Here is a 19,755-nt window from a genome sequence, read left to right on the forward strand (position 1 = left end):
CACTCATGCATAGTGCACAGACATACTCACAGGGGCACGCACACAAAATAAATCTTTCAAAAAGGTAAGTCGAAAGTTTCCTTTAAAATAAACCATTTCATACTTAGCATTCTTCCATTCTGATTTCTGAGCATGTGTGCAAGGGTGGGGAGACCAGGGGTTCGAACCTCAGGGAAGAACCTATTGCTCGTCACTTTATGAGACAGGCCTGTGTCTAAACCTGGCTATTGTGTGGGCGCTAGGTACCTGAAAGTAGGTTACAATGCTGTTTGTCACTGAACCATCTCCGCAGCCCTCTCATTCTGATATTTTATATCTAACATTTTTCCTTCAATAATGCAAATATTTAAAGCTGGGCAGAGGTGACGTACACCTTTAACCCCAGCACTCAGGAGGCAGAGGCAGGTGGATCTCTGCGTTCGAGGCCAGCCTGGTCTACATAATGAGTTTCAGAACAGTCAGGGCAACACAGAGAAACCCTGTGTTTACATGGAAGCTCCCGCTCAGGCCCCACCTCTCTCCAGAGCCCCGGTTCAGAAAGCTAAGACCAGCACCGAGACCTGCCACATGACTTCTCTCCTGCCTCCCCCAAGAGTCACCAGGGAGCTGCTTCGCTCTGTTTATTAAACCCGGTTTTATTAATTCAGCTAGATTTGGCTTATTGCATTGGCAGAGAAAATCCACAACTGGGAATCAAGAAATACTTATCATCCTGTCTCAAAAAAAAAAAAAAAAATTAAGGCTGGGCAGTGGTGGCTCACACCTTTAATCCCAGCACCCAGGAGGCAGAAGCAGAGGGTCTCTCTGAGTTCGAGGCCAGCCTGGTCTACAAAGTGAGTCCCAGGACAGCCAGGGCTACTACACAGAAAACCCTGTCTGGAAAAACCATAAATAAATTTCAAAAATGCAAACATTTTATAAAGATAATAATAATAATTCAGCGAACATTTAAAAAGAAAGACATTGCCTGATGTGGTAGCACATATCTATAACCCCAACACAGGAGAGGCTGACGCAGGAATATTGTGAGTTTCAGGCCAGCTTGGGTTACATAAAGAAACTGCTTCAAAAATAAATACGGGGCTGGAGAGATGGTTCAATAGTTAAGAACACGGGTTGCTCTTCCAGGACTCCAGCTCAATTCCCAGCACCCATATGACAGTTCCTAAGAATCTGTAACTCCAGTTCCAGGGAATCCAATATCTTACTTCGGGCCTCCTTGGGTATACCAGGCATGTCTGAGGGCACAGACATACATGCTGACAAAACACTCATACATATAAAATAATATTAAATAAGTAAGAAAAAACAAACTAAATAGGGCTGGATGGGTACCCAGTTCAGTGGTAGTATTTACCTAGCATGTGCAAAGGCTTCAGGTTGATCTCAGGCTCCATTGATGATAAACAAAAGAAGCAATCAAAATAGGGATAAAAAATTACTTTTAATATCTTATGGATTCTATAACAGACATAGAATACAATTTCTTATTTTAAAAAATATTTTCAGTTCTCTTTTATTGATAATATAAGTGAGATATTTATTTTATAGGTTTAAATTACCTTAAGATTGAATGGACTAATTAGCTACAGTGTGGTCCGGAAATGAAAATATAGAAAAGAGCTTTATAAGCAGATATATCCCCACTCCCGGTACACTCAAAGTCACAAAGCACATGTTTATTTTTAAAGTAAAGATTATAAAGATGAAACTAATTCATTTAATTTTTACTAAGATATTACAAGAAATCTTTACATGAAAAAATACAGAAATAACATTAGCAGCTTAGAATTAATCTCCTAAAAATCACAGCAATTCTACAAACCTCTACCTCTAAAGACGGGCAGTCTATCGCTTCTACGCCATGGTCATGCTTACAACAAAAAAGGAAAAGTGCTCTAAACACAATGATCAGAATTCTGATATTCTAAACAACTTTCTTTAAAATGTCACGATCAAAGCATGTTTTATATTTACACTTAGGAGTATAACACATTAAGCTTACTTTACATGGAAGAACTTGTGTCTTGACATAAAATCTTGGAAACATTATTTCAGCTATATTCATGGTCCACTTAAAGTTTCTAGTACATACCAAGTGATTTAAGACAAACATCTACAGTGCTACTCTCCTTTTGGGAGCAGAGATATCTTCATTCCTGCCTTTGGGAGATACAGTGGCTTTTAAAACTCACAGAAATCAAAGTACCCAGTATTAGCATTGGAACAAAACCTGATTAAGTCTCTCTTTTTTGGAACAACACTAACTTTATTGAGAAATGAGGAGAGAACTGAGGATGTAGCTCAGTGGTGGCCACTTGCCTGGCACGTACAAGGTCCTAGAGTCATCACCAAAGACAGGAAAATAAAAATAAAGAAAAATGTTTCAAAACGATGGAGGGAAAGGGGTCCTTCTATCAACTGGAGCAGAATTATGAGAAGAATCATAACAAGAACACTACTTTGTTGCTGGCTATGTTTCATAGAACTTAAATATTCAATTCTTATTCCACTACAATAAAACTAAGCCTTCTGGTTTTACTAATACTACACAATGTCAGAATGCTGGAGATGTGGTTCAGAGGTAGAGCGCTCATCTAGCAAGACAGGCGAAAGACCCTGAGGTTACTCCCCAGCACAAGGATAGGAAGGACAGTGGGTGTGGGGGATAAAAACAAGCAGTGTTAGAGGGCTGGGGCTGTAGGCCATCGGTCGTGTGTGATTAGCATGCATGAGTTTGACCCCAGCACCTCACTAAAAAAGAAAAGGGGAGCCGGGCGATGGTGCACACCTTTAATCCCAGCACTCTGGGAGGCAGAGGCAGGCAGATCTCTGTGAGTTCGAGGCCAGCCTGGTCTACAAAAGCTAGTTCCAGGACCCCTGGCCCCAATCCCAATTCCCCCAGACAATCATAATTACAGGTTGGGGAATGTGGCTTAGTGGGTACAACATATGTTTAGCATGCAAAAGGCCCTGGGTTCGATTCCAGTCCCTCCCCACATCAATAACCATGATTACAATTAAAAGTCACAATTAAAAGTTTGGGATAGTGTGGTAAGACTAATGACAATCTCTTTTTTTTTCTTTTTTCTAAAAGAAAAAAGACTAATGACAATCTCTTGAACTCCAATATGAACCTACCTCTCCTTCCAAACAGAACTTTTTTTTTTTTTTTTTTTTTTTTGGTTTTTCGAGACAGGGTTTCTCTGTGGTTTTGGAGCCTGTCCTGGAACTAGCTCTTGTAGACCAGGCTGGTCTCGAACTCACAGAGATCCGCCTGTCTCTGCCTCCCGAGTGCTGGGATTAAAGGCGTGCGCCACCACCGCCCGGCTAAACAGAACTTTAAAATAACCAACAGGTCACCACCGTCAGCACGAGATGGTTTTTCAGTGTTCTAAGGTATAATGTCTGGTATTAAAAAGTACGTTAGAGCAGGCATGGTGGCACATGCCTGGGATCTCATACTTGGGAGGCAGAGGCAAGAGGATTGCCGTGAGATTGAGACCAGCCTGGTCTCCACCGTGAGTTCCAAGCCAGCCAAGAATTACATGTCTAGATCCCATAAAAGGAAAACAAAAAATTCTGCTAAATACTTTTGATCTTGATTTAAAAACATACAGAAATCAAGTATTAAAATCCCAGTGGTTCCTGTGACAAGGCAAACATCCCCTTCAAGTAACATTTCCCTCACAATTAAGGTAACATTTATATATATTTTTTCCTCTAAGGATTTATGGAAGAAAACCATAATTTTTTCTTTTAGTTAAGGTGGAAAAATTGTTTCATAATTTCATACGTCGTGAAAGCCACAGCTTGAGAGGGGATGCAGCGGATGTAGTTCAGAGATAAGCCGCGATACAGTCCTTTCCTAATCCCATGGTGTCCGTACACATACTTCATGGTCTCCCGCATGGTACTGAAAGACAGTGGGAAATGATGTAGCAACTGTTCATGAGGCAACAAGACAACCACCTCAGAACCAGAAGAGCTTTGTTTATTGTTGGTTGGTTGGTAGGTTGGTTGGTATCTGCAGACAGAATCTTGTTTTATAGCCTGGGCTGGCTTTGAACTGTAATCTTTTGCATCCCAAATGCTAGGAAAAGAGAACTATGCCACCACGCCCAGCCCATAGCAACATTTTTTTGTTCTTTGTTTTTGTGAGACAGGGTTTTTCTGTACAACGGCTCTGGCTGTCCAGGAACTCACTCTGTAGACCAGGATGACCTTGAGAGATCCACCTGCCTCTGCCTCCCAAGTGCTGGGATTAAAGGCACATATGTGCCAGGTGCTGTGGGATAATGCTCTTGTACACGGTAAAGACCGGTCACTCGTATTGGTTTAATAAAATGCTGGTAGGCCAGTAGCCAGGCAGGAAGTATAGGTGGGGCAACTCTAGGAGAATTCTGGGAAGAGGAAAGGCAGAGAGGCAGTCACCAGACAGAGGCAGAGGCCTTGAACTCACAGAGATCCTCCTGCCTCTGCTTTCCAAGTGCTGGGATTAAAGTCATGCAGAGAAATTTAAATTACACACATAGCTCACTTTCTACTATGTATAATGAAGCTTCGAAAATAGGTTTTAGAGTGGGCACAGGACAGACACTAGGATCCCAGCCCTGGGAATCCGAGAGCATCACAGGCTGAGGTCAGTCTGGGCTCCATGTTCATGCTACAGTTTGAGACCTTGTCTCAGAACAAACCAAGAACAAAATTGCTTTGTTTTGACTTTGTGTTTGGGGGGACTGAACCCAGACCCTTTCATGGAGTAGGCAAGTGCTTTACCAGTGTATCACAGCTCAGCACAGGAGGGGACGGGGACGTGACTGACACTTTATGAAGTTACTATTGTGTACCATGGGGATAAAGGAGGAGGAATGACTGCTAGAGAGACAAGAGTCCTCTCTTCCTCCTGACTTTCAACATCACTCTTCCTAAACAGAGGGTGGTCCATTCCTGTCACTGCAGCCCACAGCAGGCTAAGGCAGGAGGACAGTGCAAGGTCACGGCCAGACCTTGCTGTATAGTGTGATCCAGTCTCAAATACCAAGAAGCCAGGCCAGAGGCTCACACTCACACCGCAGGCACTTAAAACTAAAGAAAGGAGATCACAGGTTCAAGATCAGCCACGTTGCATACAAAGTTGGAAGCCAATCAAGGCCACTTGAGATTCTATCTTTAAAAAGCAGAAATTAGAGCCGGGCGGTGATGGCGCACGCCTTTAATCCCAGCACTCGGGAGGCAGAGGCAGGCGGATCTCTGTGAGTTCGAGACCAGCCTGGTCTACAAGAGCTAGTTCCAGGATAGGCTCCAAAACCACAGAGAAACCCTGTCTCGAAAAACCAAAAAAAAAAAAAAAGCAGAAATTAAGGGGTTGGAGATGGCTCTGTGGCTAAGAGAGCTGACTGCTTTTCCAGAGGACCTGTGTTCAATTCCCAGCACCCACATGGTCTATAACCACACTGTCTATAATCCCAGTTTCAGAAAGCCCAACACCCATGGCAAAATATCAATGAACATAAAATAGAAATAATTTTTTTTTTTTTGGTTTTTTGAGACAGGGTTTCTCTGTGGTTTTGGAGCCTGTCCTGGAACTAGCTCTTGTAGACCAGGCTGGTCTCGAACTCACAGAGATCCGCCTGCCTCTGCCTCCTGAGTGCTGGGATTAAAGGCGTGCGCCACCACCGCCCGGCTAGAAATAATTTTTTTAAACAAAGTAGAAATTAAGCCAGGTGTAGTGGAGCACTCTTTAATGCCAGCACCAGGGAGACAGAAGCAGGCAGGTCTCTGAGTCGGGGGCCAGACTGGTCTCTAGAGCTAGTTTCAGTATGGCCAAGGCTACACAAAGAAACCCTGTGTTGAAACAAACAAACAAAAAAGACAGAAACGTTTAAAAGGAAACATTACATTTCTAAAGATTAGGAACACTTACAGGCACTTTTCAAACTCCGGTAGGACTGTCCCTAACTGCATTCTCCGACGGGTCACATCAAATGGGTAGCTGAAGAAACAGAAGAATTAAAGACTTCAAATTACCTCTCATTTCCTATTTGACGACTGTTGAAACCAAAATCCCACATCCACTGGCCACTCCTCTTGCGGGATATTTGTTTTTTCTGCATGAAAATGTGTATATGGTCTGCTTCACCTGCCTAAGGTAGTTTAATTAAGAGCTGAATGGCCAATAGCTAGGCAGGAGAGGATAGACGGGACTTCTGGGCAGAGAGAGGAACTTGGGGCTAGAACAGGGCACTGCAGGAGACGTCAGCCTCCTGGTGCTCAGGACCTGGCCTTCACCATCACAAAGGCTCTCTGACTTTCTTTCCCTGAAGAGTCCCCTGTTGCTTAGTTTCCAGTGCTTTTATCTTGTTCTACTTAATCTCTCCTGGTCTACAGAAATATCCAAATTAGATATAGTAATGTATTTATTATAATGTTCCCTCTATATACTCGCAGGTTTAACTCCAGTTAAACACTGTACTGTTTCAGTTAAAAGCAGCTTGGGTGCCAGGCAGTGGTGGCACACGCCTGTAATCCCAGCACTCAGGAGGTAGAAGTAGGCTTATTTCTTTGAGTTTGAGGCCAGCCTAGTCTACAGAATGAGTCCAGACAGCCAGGGGTGTTACACAGAGAAATTCTATCTTGAAAAAAAATTTTTTTTCCTTTACAAAGATCATTCACTAGATTAGGAAACACAAATAATAATAATAATAATAATAATGAGGAAAAAGAGGAAGAAGAAAAATAAAAAGAAGAAAGGAAGAAGAATGCTTGCTCCTGCTCAGCAAACCTGAATTCAGTTCCCAGCTCCCATGTCAGATGGCTCACAGCCATCTGTAATGCCAGCTCCAGATCTGACAGCCTCTTCTGGCCTCTGAGGGAACTGTACACTTATACACAAATCCACATATATACATAGTTAAATATAAAACAAAATCTAAAAAAAAAAAAAGTGACCTTGCTGACTGAGCAATTTTGTTTTCCTCCGGTGAACCTTACAATGGTTCATATATTATCTGGAACAAAGTAAGTTTTCGGTGGTGGTGCACGCCTCTAATCCCAGTACTCACTAGGCAGAGGTAGTTCAAGGCCAGCCTGATCTACAGAGCTAGTTCCAAGACGGCCAGAACTACATAAAGAGACCTGTCTCAGAAAAAAAAAAAAGTTTTAATGCAAAGGGCTTTTTACACATACACACACTATAAATAGCTCAAACTCCAGAAACTTCCTGTGGGCAAATTGATGAGAACAAATGAACATCATATTTAAAGGATTCTCCTGAGTTTTTTCTAATGAATCCACAGGAAACTGAGAGGATCCAGGTTCACATAATCAACTATTGGCATGCAATGACCTATAATAAATATACTTATGATGAAAGCATATAGGACTTATGAAAATTAAGTCCTATTTTATTGTGGAGAGAGAATACAATGACTTGGCAACTGAAGCTGAGACCCTTACGATATCGTCTGTGCGATTGCTCCAGCAACACCACCACAGAGTAAGTTGATGTGAGTTTTCAGAACTAAGACATTAGGGTTGTCAGACGAAGGTCGGCCAAGCAGGGTGGGAGCATAGGAAAGCCCAACGCTCTTCAAGGTTCCAAAGGTGAAAAAGGAAACACCTGCAAAGCAAAGTACGGACTCACCACAACGTGAACTGAGAGACAGCTTCCTTACACGATCCAAGTCAGCTGAAGGGACAAAGTATGCATTTCCTAGTCCTATGATAATTGCCTTAAAATATTTAATTAATATCTGTAAATACTAATTGAAAGATATTACCACATATAACAAGAGCACTGGTTTTTCACACACTAATGTACTATGCATTGAAGGGGCAGTAGTGAACATAATTTCATATCATATAGGAATAGAATGAAGCAGTATTCCAAAGTTTAAACCAAGTGAAACTTAAACTCATAATTCATAACTCAGGGAAGTTCTAGACATAGTTTCACCATGTAATCCTGGCTGTCCTGGAACTCACTATGTAGACCAGGCTAGACTTGGTCTCTTATGAGCTAAGATTAAAGGCATGCACCATTACACCTGGTTCATAATTCATAGTTATATATACACATGCACACAATAAATAAATATAATCAAAAATTTTAACTATAAAAACATCGAAGCCAGGCTCAGTGGAAACCACCTGTGAGCCCAGCTCTTGGGAGTCCCAAGCAAGAGGATCAGGATTTCAAGGTCATTCTCAGCTACACAGTAAGTTCAAGACTAGACTAGGGTACAGGAGACCCTGTCTCAAAAATAAATATGCATGCATACAAAACAATAGCATAGCAAAAGCAACAAGAAAGTACAGTATATCTCCAACACATTGAACCTTGAAAACACACAATCAAAGAAATCAGTCACAATATGATTCCCTTTATTGAAAAGCAAACCAATGGAGATAGAAAGCCTAACGGCTGTTTAGACTTGAAAGTCCCAACTATGGGTGAAAGATGATGTCAAATTATGATGATGGCTACAGATCTAAAATCAGCTAAAAACCAATGAATTGGACCCTTCCATGGGCAAACTGTATGGTGTTCTAGTCATAACTCAATAAAGTTATTATTGAAAAACAACTGAATTGTGATTCATTGAAAGACACTTTGGGGCTGGAAAAATGGCTAAGTCATTAAGAGCACTTGCTGCTCTTGCAAAGGACCCATCACCCACTTGGTGCCTTACAGCTGTCTGTAACCCTCTCCTGGCCTCCAAGGGCACATATGCAGTGGACATACACACGCACAGGAAAACACTCATAAACACAAATTTTCAAAAAGGCAGTGCTGTAGCCAGCAGAGCAGCCACAGTTATAACCCTAGTGCTTGGCTTCAAGGTCCTCAGCTACACAACGAGGCCAGCTTGAGCTACAAGACTTACCTAAAAACCAAAAAAGAAACGAGAGAAAGAGGTCCATGTATATTACCTGGACTGGCCCAAACTCCCAGATTCAGTTTTCTGCCTTAACTTCTCAGGCAGATGTGATTGCAGGTATTTACCACTATGGAAATGTAGCAGAGGACAATCTTGGAATTCTGACCCTCCTTCTGCCACCTCCCCAGTGCCACAATTAAAGGAATGTGCCACCACACATTTTTAAAATGTTATACATACAGCCAAGCAGTGGTGGCGCATGCCTTTAATCCCAGCACTAAGGAGGCAGAGGCAGGCGGATCTCTGTGAGTTTGAGGCCAGCTTGGTCTACAAGAGCTAGTTCCAGGACAGGCACCAAAGCTACAGAGAAACGCTGTCTCAAAAAATCAAAAAAAAAAATTATACATACGAGTGTTTGTATGTGCACTACATGCAAGCCTGATGCCTGCAGAGTCAGAAGGGGCTGTCAGATATCTGAACTGGAGGAACATGATCGTGAGCCATCGTGAGGGTCTGGGAACCAAACCCCGGTCTTCTGCAAGAACAGCCATTTGCTGATCACTGAGTCATCTCTCTAGCCTCGAATCCCAAGTCTTAAGTGTTCTTTACTAAGGCTTTAACTAAATATGATTAATAAAAGGCATAAAATTGCATTTCTACTCAGAGTACTTAAATAGTAAATTTTATATACAATGGGCTGAATGACCATATATGAAACATAACTCTATCTTCATCATTAATTAATAACCATTTTCAGATAGTATCTTCTCATGTTGTCACTTAAAAACACTGATGACATAAACACAAACAGGATGCTGCCAAATTTCATTTAGCTCTGTTTTGCTTTGTTTTATTTTTGAGATGGAGTCTCACTATATAGGTCACTCTGGTTTCCAACTCACAGAGATCTGCCTGCCTTTGCCCCTGCCTCTGAGCGCTGGGGTTTAAGATGTGCACCACCTGTCTAGCCCAATATGAATCATACCTGCATATGGAGCCATTCCTAATATGGTAGGCATCAGACCTCTGTAGAATCCAAGGAAACCACCTTCCTTTGAATGAAGAAAATGAGAAAATTATATCGTGTTCACTATGCTAAACATCCATATAAAAGCATATGATACAATAGAAACAACCCCAGGCCTCACCTGAAACACAAGTATGAACGCCTCAGGATTAGGGCTGCTGTGATCACTTACAATGTCCTCCCTCCCTCCTCTACTCTCTTTTTCCTCTGGTACTGGAGATCAATCCAGGACTTGCCCAGGGTAAGGAAGTGCTCTAGCACTAATCTACACCCCTGATCTAGCATCATTAATTCCAAATAAAGGAAAAGGTAGAAAGCCTTCAATAGGGCTGGAGAGATGGCTCAGAGGTTAAGAGCATTGCCTGCTCTTCCAAAGGTCCTGAGTTCAATTCCCAGCAACCACATGGTGGCTCACAACCATCTGTAATGGGGTTTGGTGCCCTCTTCTGGCCTGCAGCATACACACAGACAGAATATTGAATACATAATAAATAAATAAATATTTAAAAAAAAAAAAAAAAAAAAAAAAAAAAAGAAAGCCTTCAATACTTTCCTAAATATAAGAAGACATGCAGTCAGTTCGGAAAGTGGGATGAAATACCTTGGCATAAATTGTCTTGAATGCATGAATGATCCCTGAATAGGTGTGCTCTCCTTTCACCTGGAAGGCTAGACGCACCCTAACGACATCAAGAGGATAAGTACAGATGACCGCTGTCATGCCTGAAAAGAACAGAATCATACATGTAAAAAGTGTCCACACACACACATTTTCCCTATAGTAACATTTTCAGCATTATGGAAATGGTGAAACCTAATCAGAGAAAGGTAGTATTAAGGACTAAAGGAAGCCGGGCGGTGGTGGCGCACGCCTTTAATCCCAGCACTCGGGAGGCAGAGGCAAGCGGATCTCTGTGAGTTCGAGGCCAGCCTGGTCTACAAGAGCTAGTTCCAGGACAGGCTCCAAAACCACAGAGAAACCCTGTCTCAAAAAACAATAAATAAATAAATAAATAAATAAATAAATAAAAATATAAAATAAAAAAAAATAAGGACTAAAGGATTAAATCAGGTAATAGCAGTAGTTAAAAAATAAACAAAGGTGAGCTAGGGGTTTTTGGTTAGTTGGTTTTTAGAGAGAGGATCTCACTCTGTAGCCTTAGCTGGCCTACAACTCAGAGATCTGCCTATCTCTGCCCATGAGTACTAGGTGTGAAGGTGTGTGCTATCCATCCCCCTGGAAAGAGGCAGTTTTCCAAACATCATCTCAAGCACCTCCCATAGTGAAATCCCATTGTCAGCACCAAAGTGATGCAGAAAAACAACATGGGTTTCATTTTACTGGATGTGGGATTAGTAGTAAAAATGATTGTAAGACGGGCAGTGGTGACATGTGCTTTTAATCCCAGCACTCTGGAAGCAAAGGCAGGTGAATCTCTGAGTTTGAGACCAGCCTGGTCTACATAATGAGTTCCAGGACAGCCAGGGTTAAACAGAGAAACCCTGTTTCAAAAACACCAAAAAAGACAAAGAATCCCCCCCACACACACACATACACACAAAGAAAAGATTGTAAAAATTGGTGGGTTGGGGGTCAGCACAGCAGAAGCCCTCACCAGTACAGGGCCTGCTATGTATCTAGGAGACTGCGCTCTCTCCTCTCTCTCTCTCTCTTTGGTTTTTCGAGGCAGGGTTTCTTTGTAGCTTTGGAGCCTGTGCTGAAAGTCACTCTGTAGATTTGGCTTTGAACTCAGAGATCCATGCCTGTCCCTTCTTTCTGAGTGTTAGGACTAAAGGTATATGCCACCACCACCTGGCTGTAGCAGACTTTCTTTTGGGCCACCAACCAGCTCACAAATCATGACACAGAGACTTATTATTGGTTATGGATACTCGGCCTTATCTTATGCTTGTCCCATTAGCTCTTATAACTTAATTTAAACTGTTTCTTTTCATCTATGATTTGTCTTGAGGCTTTTTACCTTTCTTCAACCCCTGCAGCATTGGGAGGCATCCCATAGTGATACCAGAATCTTTGGGGAGAGAAGTTCTAAGGTTTCACAAAGCAGGGTCTATTCTACTTGTTGGTACCCAGTTTACAGGATTAACTTCAGAGCACAACCACTACTTTGGTTTTAGAATTTAGATCACTGTGGAGGGCCATGCCAGAGGAGCAGTGAGTTGCTGCTCCCCAGAAGGTGTCAGCCCACGAGAAGGGAATCCTCTGATGGGCCAATTTCAATAGAAAAGGCACGGAACTGTAGACCCTGCACTGTCTTCTGCTGTACCTTTACATGTTGGCTGTGACTTTTTCTCTGGTATCTAGCATGGTGTAAGAGGACGTGGGGAGATCTCCACTGCCTGTATGTAGTGTATGTAAGAGGACGTGGGGAGATCCCCACCGCCTGTATGTAGTGTATGGAAGAGGACGTGGGGAGATCCCCACCGCCTGTATGTAGTGTATGGAAGAGGGCGTGGGGAGATCTCCACCGCCTGTAATGTAGTGTGCTTATCTCAAGGAAACATCCCGTTCTATTGAACATTTTTACCCGTGGATTGTCAAGAAGATGACCCCTCCCTAAGCTGTGCTGTTCAATTTGATAATAATAATGATAGCTTATACAGAGTTTTGATGAATAAAAATAAATACAAGGATATGTTTCACAGGCTAGGCCTGTGAGTCTCACCTAAGGAGATGCATGGATTGTAGCTCAAGTAATGACTAACAACTGAGTCCCAGTAGCCCAAGTTTAAATTCTTTTAACATTAATGTCGGGAGATGTGTTCACAGGTTTTGGAGTGCATTACAGCTGAAACAAACCTTTGAAAATAACAGAGTTAGACTAAGTTGTTTTTGTTAAATAACTTTGAGGTGAAAAGCCTCAAAAGACAATCTAGAGTTTTAGAAAGGCACATAGTTGAAATGTTGGGAGCAGTGAACCCCCAGATCCTGAATTTCTTGTAAACAACTTGTTTTCCCCTGATCTGAGTGCCTACAGCTGCTCTGAGCACGAGACCTTCAGGAGTTCCTGATGGCAGGGAAGTAGTTTCTGGTGGGTTTGGCTGGGGCATGGCTATCAGTTAAGAATCTCTATATAAGCGGTTCTGGTACACAATAAAGGGGGCATTCTTGGGGCATTCCTGTTTCAAGGATGACCTGTGTCTCTGTCTCTGTGTGTCTTTGTGTGTTTCACTCTCCAGCCCTTGCCCGGTTCACTAACTGTACGGCGGCGCGCGTAGAGCACAGAAGGGCGTGGTGCGCCACAGCTGAACGCGGAACTCTTCAAAGTCAGGGAACAAGAACAAAGCAGACCAATTGTTACTCTCCTTGCTAGGATTAGGCTGATGACCAAAGGTGATGGCTAATTCCTTATACCCATTTCTGTCCTCGATCTCCTGATGAAAAAACTATTAATAAATGGATATGCACCCTAAAGATTTAAGTAGAGTTGAATGATTATTCTTCATATATAAAAGTTTAGGTTTGTGATTTAAGATTCCTTACAAGATTACCTTTCAAGAAAAGTAATAAAGTAATTGGCCCTTTCTTTGTAACTGCAAAATGCAGCCTGCCAGTAAAAGACCTGACAAAAAATACCTTGCTTGCTACATGGGTAATCTATAACCAGTTAGTTGCTTGGGTTTGAATGCATGTGGGTTCTTAGGATGATTTGTTTTTTACCTGAAATACATAAAATGTTTGATCATGTGAGGGAGATGAGAAACATGTGTTTACCCAAAATCATTCACCTGAAAAACAGAATGCAACTGTTTTGACTCTTGTACTGCCTAGAAGATTCTGTGGGGGTATAAAAGCTGTAAACAACATGAGATAGGAGAGAGAATAAAGAAGAAGAGGAATAAAGAAGGAAATCATCAAGACAGTTTGTGAGTGCCTTTCTCCCTAACCCCCCTCAGATGAAAAGTTTAGCTTCACTGACTCCGTGGATTCCTGTCAAGGTTCTGTGCTGCTGGAGGTTGGTCCCCAGACAGTAGATCACTTTGTTATTAACTAAATAGAATAAAAAAATAGGAGGGGCTGGAGAGCTGGCTCAGTGGTTAAGAGCACCAGCTGCTCCTACAGAGGTTCTGAGTTCAATTCCCAGCAACCACGTGGTGGCTCGCAGTCATCAGTAATGAGATCTGGTGCCTTCTTCTGACCCATAGGCATACATACAGGCAGAACACTGTATACATAATAAATAAATCTTTGAAAAAATATGAATAGCCAGCTGTGTATTGTGGCTGACACAAGCAACCCTGCATTCCAGCAGCTGAGACAAAAGAGTTACCACAGATCCCAGGCCAGCATGAGCTACCTAGAAAATTCTAAGCAGCCTAGATTACAAAGTAACGCAATCCCAGCACTCAGGAAGCAGAGCCAGGCGGATCTCGGAGTTTCATGCCAGCCTGGTTTACAGAACAAATTCCAGGACAGTCAGAGTTGTAGAGAAACTCTATCTCAAAAACATACAAACAAAAGGCTGGTCATAGAACATGCTAGGATTTGAGAGGTGGAGGCAGGGGATCAGGAACTAGGTCATCTCCATTTTCAGATACACAGTGAATTTGAGGCCAGCCTAGACTACAAGCCTGGCGTTGTGGCTTTAGTTCCAGCACTCAAGGAAGCAGGGGAACCTTTGAGTTTGTGGCCAGCCTGGTCTACATATGAAATTCTAGGTCCGTCAAAATAAGAGGAAATCAAAGGGGGCAAGAGGGCAGGGAGAGGCTCAGAAGGACAAAGAACCTGCAGCAGCACAAGCTGCCGTCTGAGTTGGCATGAAAGCATGGTAGGAGAACCAACTTCCAAAGTAGTCTGGACCTTCACAATGGAAAAAAGAGAGCATCTTCAACAAATTGTGCTGGCAAAACTGGATGTCAATCTATAGAAAAATGAAAATAGATCCATATCTATCACCATGCACAAAACTCAAGTCCAAATGGATTAAAGACCTCAATATCAGTCTGAACACACTGAACCTGATAGAAGAGAAAGTGGGAAGCACTCTACAACACATGGGCACAGGAGACCACTTCCTACGTATAACCCCAGCAGCACAGACATTAAGGGCCTCATTGAATAAATGGGACCTCCTGAGACTGAGAAGCTTCTGTAAAGCAAAGGACACTGTCACTAAGACAAAAAGGCAACCCACTGACTGGGAGAAGATCTTCACCAACCCCGCAACTGACAAAGGTCTGATCTCCAAAATATATAAAGAACTCAAGAAACTAAACTGTAAAAGGCTAATCAACCCAATTATAAAATGGGGCACTGAGCTGAACAGAGAATTCTCAACAGAAGAAGTTCAAATGGCCAAAAGACACTTAAGGTCATGCTCAACGTCCTTAGCAATCAGGGAAATGCAAATCAAGACAACTTTAAGACACCATCTTACACGGGGCGATGGTGGTACACGCCTTTAATCTCAGCACTTGGGAGGCAGAGGCAGGCAGATCTCTGTGAGTTCGAGACCAGCCTGGTCTACAAGAGCTAGTTCCAGGACAGGCTCCAAAACCACATAGAAACCCTGCCTCGAAAAACCAAAAAACAAGCCGGGCGGTGGTGGCGCACGCCTGTAATCCCAGCACTCGGGAGGCAGAGGCAGGTGGATCTCTGTGAGTTCGAGACCAGCCTGGTCTACAGAGCTAGTTCCAGGACAGGCTCCAAAACCACAGAGAAACCTTGTCTCGAAAAAAACCAAAAAAAAAAAAAAAAAAAAAAGAAAAACCAAAAAAAAAAAAATACCATCTTACACCTGTCAGAATGGCTAAAATAAAAAACACCAATGATAGCCTTTGCTGGAGAGGATGTGGAGAAAGGGGTACACTCATCCATTGCTGGTGGGAATGCAAACTTGTGCAACCACTCTGGAAAGCAGTGTGGCGGTTTCTCAGGAAATTCAGGATCAACCTACCCCTGGACCCAGCAATATCACTTGGAAATATACCCAAGAGAGGCCCTATCATACAACAAAAGTATATGCTCAACTATGTTCATAGCAGCATTGTTTGTAATAGCCAGAACCTGGAAACAACCTAGATGTCCTTCAATGAAAGAATGGATGAAGAAAGTATGGAATATATACATATTAGAGTACTACTCAGCAGTAAAAAACAAGGACTTCTTGAATTTTGCATACAAATGGATGGAAATAGAAAACACTATCCTGAGTGAGGTAAGAGGAACATGGGATGTAGTCACTAATATTTGGTTTCTAGCCATAAATAAAGGACATTGAGCCTATAATTCGCGATCCTAGAGAAGCTAAATAAGAAGGTGAACCCAAAGAAAAACATATAGGCACCCTCCTGAATATTAACCTTCATCAGGCGATGAAAGGAGACAGAGACAGAGACCCACATGGGAGCACCGGACTGAAATCTCAAGGTCCAAATCAGGAGCAGAAGGAGAGCACGAGCAAGGAACTCAGGACCGCGAGGGGTGCACCCACACACTGAGACAATGGGGATGTTCTATCGGGAACTCACCAAGGCCAGCTGGCCTGGGTCTGAAAAAGCCTGGGATAAAATTGGACTTGCTGAACATAGTGGACAATGAGGACTACTGAGAACTCAAGAACAATGGCAATGGGTTTTTGATCCTACTGTACGTACTGGCTTTGTGGGAGCCTAGGAAGTTGAGAAGCTCACCTTACTAGACCTGGATGGAGGTGGGTGGTCCTTGGACTTCCCACAGGTCAGGGAACCCTGATTGCTCTTCGGGCTGATGAGGGAGGGGGACTTGATCGGGGGAGGGGGAGGGAAATGGGAGGCGGTGGCGGGGAGGAGGCAGAAATCTTTAATAAATAAATAAATTTAAAAAGATAAAAAATAAATAAAAAAAACCAAAGTAGTCTGGACCTTCACATGTGTACTCATGAGTACACGCACCCACGAACACACACCCCCAAATGTTAAATAACAAAAAATAAAGGACCAGTGAGATAGTTCAACAGGTAAAGGCATTTACCAACAAGCCTGCTAACCGGAGCCCAATCTCCAGGAAAAAGAAACAAAGCAATTCCTACAGGCTCTCCTCCGATCCACAAACACACACACACACACACACACACACACACACACCACATACACATATAATTTTAAATTTTGTAAGGCAGGAAAAATACCTTTTTGCTTTGTGTTTATTTTTTGCATTTTGTTTTCTTTGGTTTGGTTTGTTTGTTTGTTTTACTTCTCAAGAGAGGGTTTCTCGGGGGCTGGAGAGATGGCTCAGTGGTTAAGAGCACTGGCTGCTCTTCCAGAGGTCCTGAGTTCAATTCCCAGCAACCACATGGTGGCTCACAACCATCTGTAATGAGATCTGGCGCCCTCTTCTGGCATGCAGACATACATGGAGGCAGAATGTTGTATACATAATAAATAAATAAAATCTTTAAAAAAAAAAAAAGAGAGGGTTTCTCTGTGTAGCCCTGGCTGTCCTGGAACTCACTCTGCAGACCAGGTTGGCCTCGAACTCAGAGGAGATCTGCCTGCCTCTGCCTCCTAAATACTGGAATTAACAGTGTATACCACCACTGCCCAGTTATTTTTTGCTTTTTTGACAGTATCTTGTTATATAATCCAGGCTGGCGACCAAGTTTCAGTGATCCTCATGTCTCAGCCTTCAGAATGCTAGGATTCTAGGCATACACCACTGTGTTGGCAAAACCTCTTGCCTGGGGAACTTCAATAGTAAGCTCTCAATGGTTTTTTGTTTGTTTGTTTTTGTATTTTTTTAATACAGGGTCCCTCTATTATATAGCTCTGGCTGTTCTGGAACTCTGAAATGTAGACCAGGCTGGCCTCAAAATTAGAGATCTGCCTGCCTCAGACTCTCAAATTCCGGCATTTATGATGTGTGCCCCACACCTGACATCTCAGTTCCCCGTTAACATACGATTTCAATGCACTAATGGAACCTCTTCACCTTCCAGGGTGGAATGAGGCTCAGCCAAGCTGAAATGTGCTTCTGGTTGTTGTGGGCAGGAAAACTCTTCTTTTCTTCTTGAGTCAAGAAATTGAGAACTAAACATGTCATCCAAAGCAAGTAAGGCTTCCCTCTCTACATGCTCAAACATAAGAAAAACTGACAACTGTATTGTGCTATTATTTTTCTCTCTCTCTCAATTGGTATTTGGAGACAAGGTCTCACTCTGTAGCCTAGGTTGGCCACTAGCTCTTGGCAATCCACCTGCCTCTACCCCGAATCACAGTGCTGGAATCACAGGCATGAGCCAACACACCGTGCACTACTTTCTCATTCACTCCCTCCCTCTTCTTTCCTCTTCTGAGACAGGGTCATGCTCTGTAGCCTCGGTTACCTCAGATTCTCTGTGCAGCCCCAGCAGGCAGGGGACTCAGGTCCTCCTGCCTACACTTTCACAGTACTGGACAATGATGGCATTAGTCTACTGGGAAGAGCTTGAGGAACTCAGCATTATCTTCTCGACCTAGTCAGCATACTCACTGCATGCACAAACCAAAAAGATTTGGGGGTACACGCCTCTGGTCCCAGCACACAGGAGGCTGAGGCAGAATTATGAGTGTCCAGGAGGAGACTGGGATGGCGAGATGACTTGGTGGGTAAAGGTACTATCTGCCAAGTCTGACAACCTGAGACAGGAAAAGAGAGTCTACTCCAGCAAGCTGTATTCTAACCTCCTGACCTCTGGTTTCCTGCCTCCCAATGTGATAGCTCTCACACATACATTCTCATAACACTGGGATGTCATTATTCCCAAGTCCCTCACCGGATGCCACACATATGGAGCCACACGTTCTTCAGCTTCCAGCATACGAAAGTGTGAGCTAAATAAATCTCTTGTGTTTCTAAAGCACCCAGCCTCCAGAATTCTGCCACAGGAACAAAGAAGAGCACTATACTGCATTAGAGAGACAGAAACTAAGCCACAAACCGAATGACATTCTTAGATGCTATAAGGAGTCCCGTTCTATAGTGTGTCGGGGGTGGAAGATGGCGGCTTTGATCTCGAATTGTAGGAAACCACACAGACTTGTGGATAGCTGGGAGCAAGAAGAGCTGACAGCTGAGACTCTGCTGGGCATTGTAGACACATCTTTAACCCCATACTAGGAAGAGGAAGGTCCATCTCTGTGTGTGTGAGGCCAGCCAAGGCTACAGAAAAACCCTATCTCGAAAAGCCACCGAGAGAGAGAGAGAGAGAGAGAGAGAGAGAGAGAGAGAAGAAAAAGAAAGAAAAAAAATCTCTCTAACACTCCAGGGCCACAGGAGCCATCATAATTAAAATAAAACAAACTGTGTGCGGTGTGGTACCTTCTGAACTGTATTTTCACACAGAAAACAGAGCTCTCTGACTGGAATCACAGCTCAGGGATGAGTACTTGCCTGGAATGTTTGCAGTCTTGGTAGAGAGCAGAGGTCTGTGTCTGAGGCCAGGAGGCCACTTTAATCCCAACACTAAGGCGAACTCAGAGATCCACATGCCTCTGCCTCCCAAGTGCTGGGATTAAAAGTGTGTACCACCACTGCCTGGCACCTTTTGTGTTTTTAAGACATGGTCTCATGTTGCCCAGACTGGGCTCAAAATTACTATTAATTAATTAATTAATCAAGGATGCCCTTGAACTTCTGATCCTCCTGTCTCTACCTCCCATTGTTGGGATGACAGGAAAACACAACCTTGCCTGGTTTAAGGGACGCTGTGAATTAAACCCAGGGGATCCTGCATGCTAGGCAAGCACTCTACAAACTGAGGTCTTCTCAGCCCCACAATCTCTTTTCTGTTCCCTAGAAGCAGCATGCATAGGAGAGACAATATGGGAACACAGCTGTGGATTCCACTTTAACAAATTGGTAAGTTA

At 43.1% G+C, this 19,755-nt stretch overlaps 1 protein-coding gene across 2 annotated transcripts in view; it reads right to left on the reverse strand.

Moving 5' to 3' along the window:
• Positions 1 to 1,425: 1,425 nt before the first annotated feature.
• The window catches only part of Slc25a16 (solute carrier family 25 member 16), a 30,032-nt gene continuing 11,702 nt past the window's right edge, over positions 1,426 to 19,755 (reverse strand). For both annotated transcript variants that reach the window (XM_041656331.1, XM_041656332.1), the window contains exons 5-9: positions 10,511 to 10,632; positions 9,868 to 9,934; positions 7,459 to 7,621; positions 5,927 to 5,995; positions 1,426 to 3,916 (exon numbers count right to left, since the gene is read on the reverse strand). In XM_041656331.1, coding sequence (XP_041512265.1) covers positions 3,760 to 3,916; positions 5,927 to 5,995; positions 7,459 to 7,621; positions 9,868 to 9,934; positions 10,511 to 10,632 — 578 coding nt within the window. In that variant the 3' untranslated portion in view covers positions 1,426 to 3,759. The remainder of the gene's footprint in view (positions 3,917 to 5,926; positions 5,996 to 7,458; positions 7,622 to 9,867; positions 9,935 to 10,510; positions 10,633 to 19,755) is intronic.

This window comes from Microtus oregoni, unplaced genomic scaffold (assembly GCF_018167655.1).
Source record: "Microtus oregoni isolate MIOR12 unplaced genomic scaffold, Mior012 000007F_ref0000211, whole genome shotgun sequence".
In the NCBI taxonomy this organism is placed as follows: Eukaryota; Metazoa; Chordata; class Mammalia; order Rodentia; family Cricetidae; genus Microtus; species Microtus oregoni.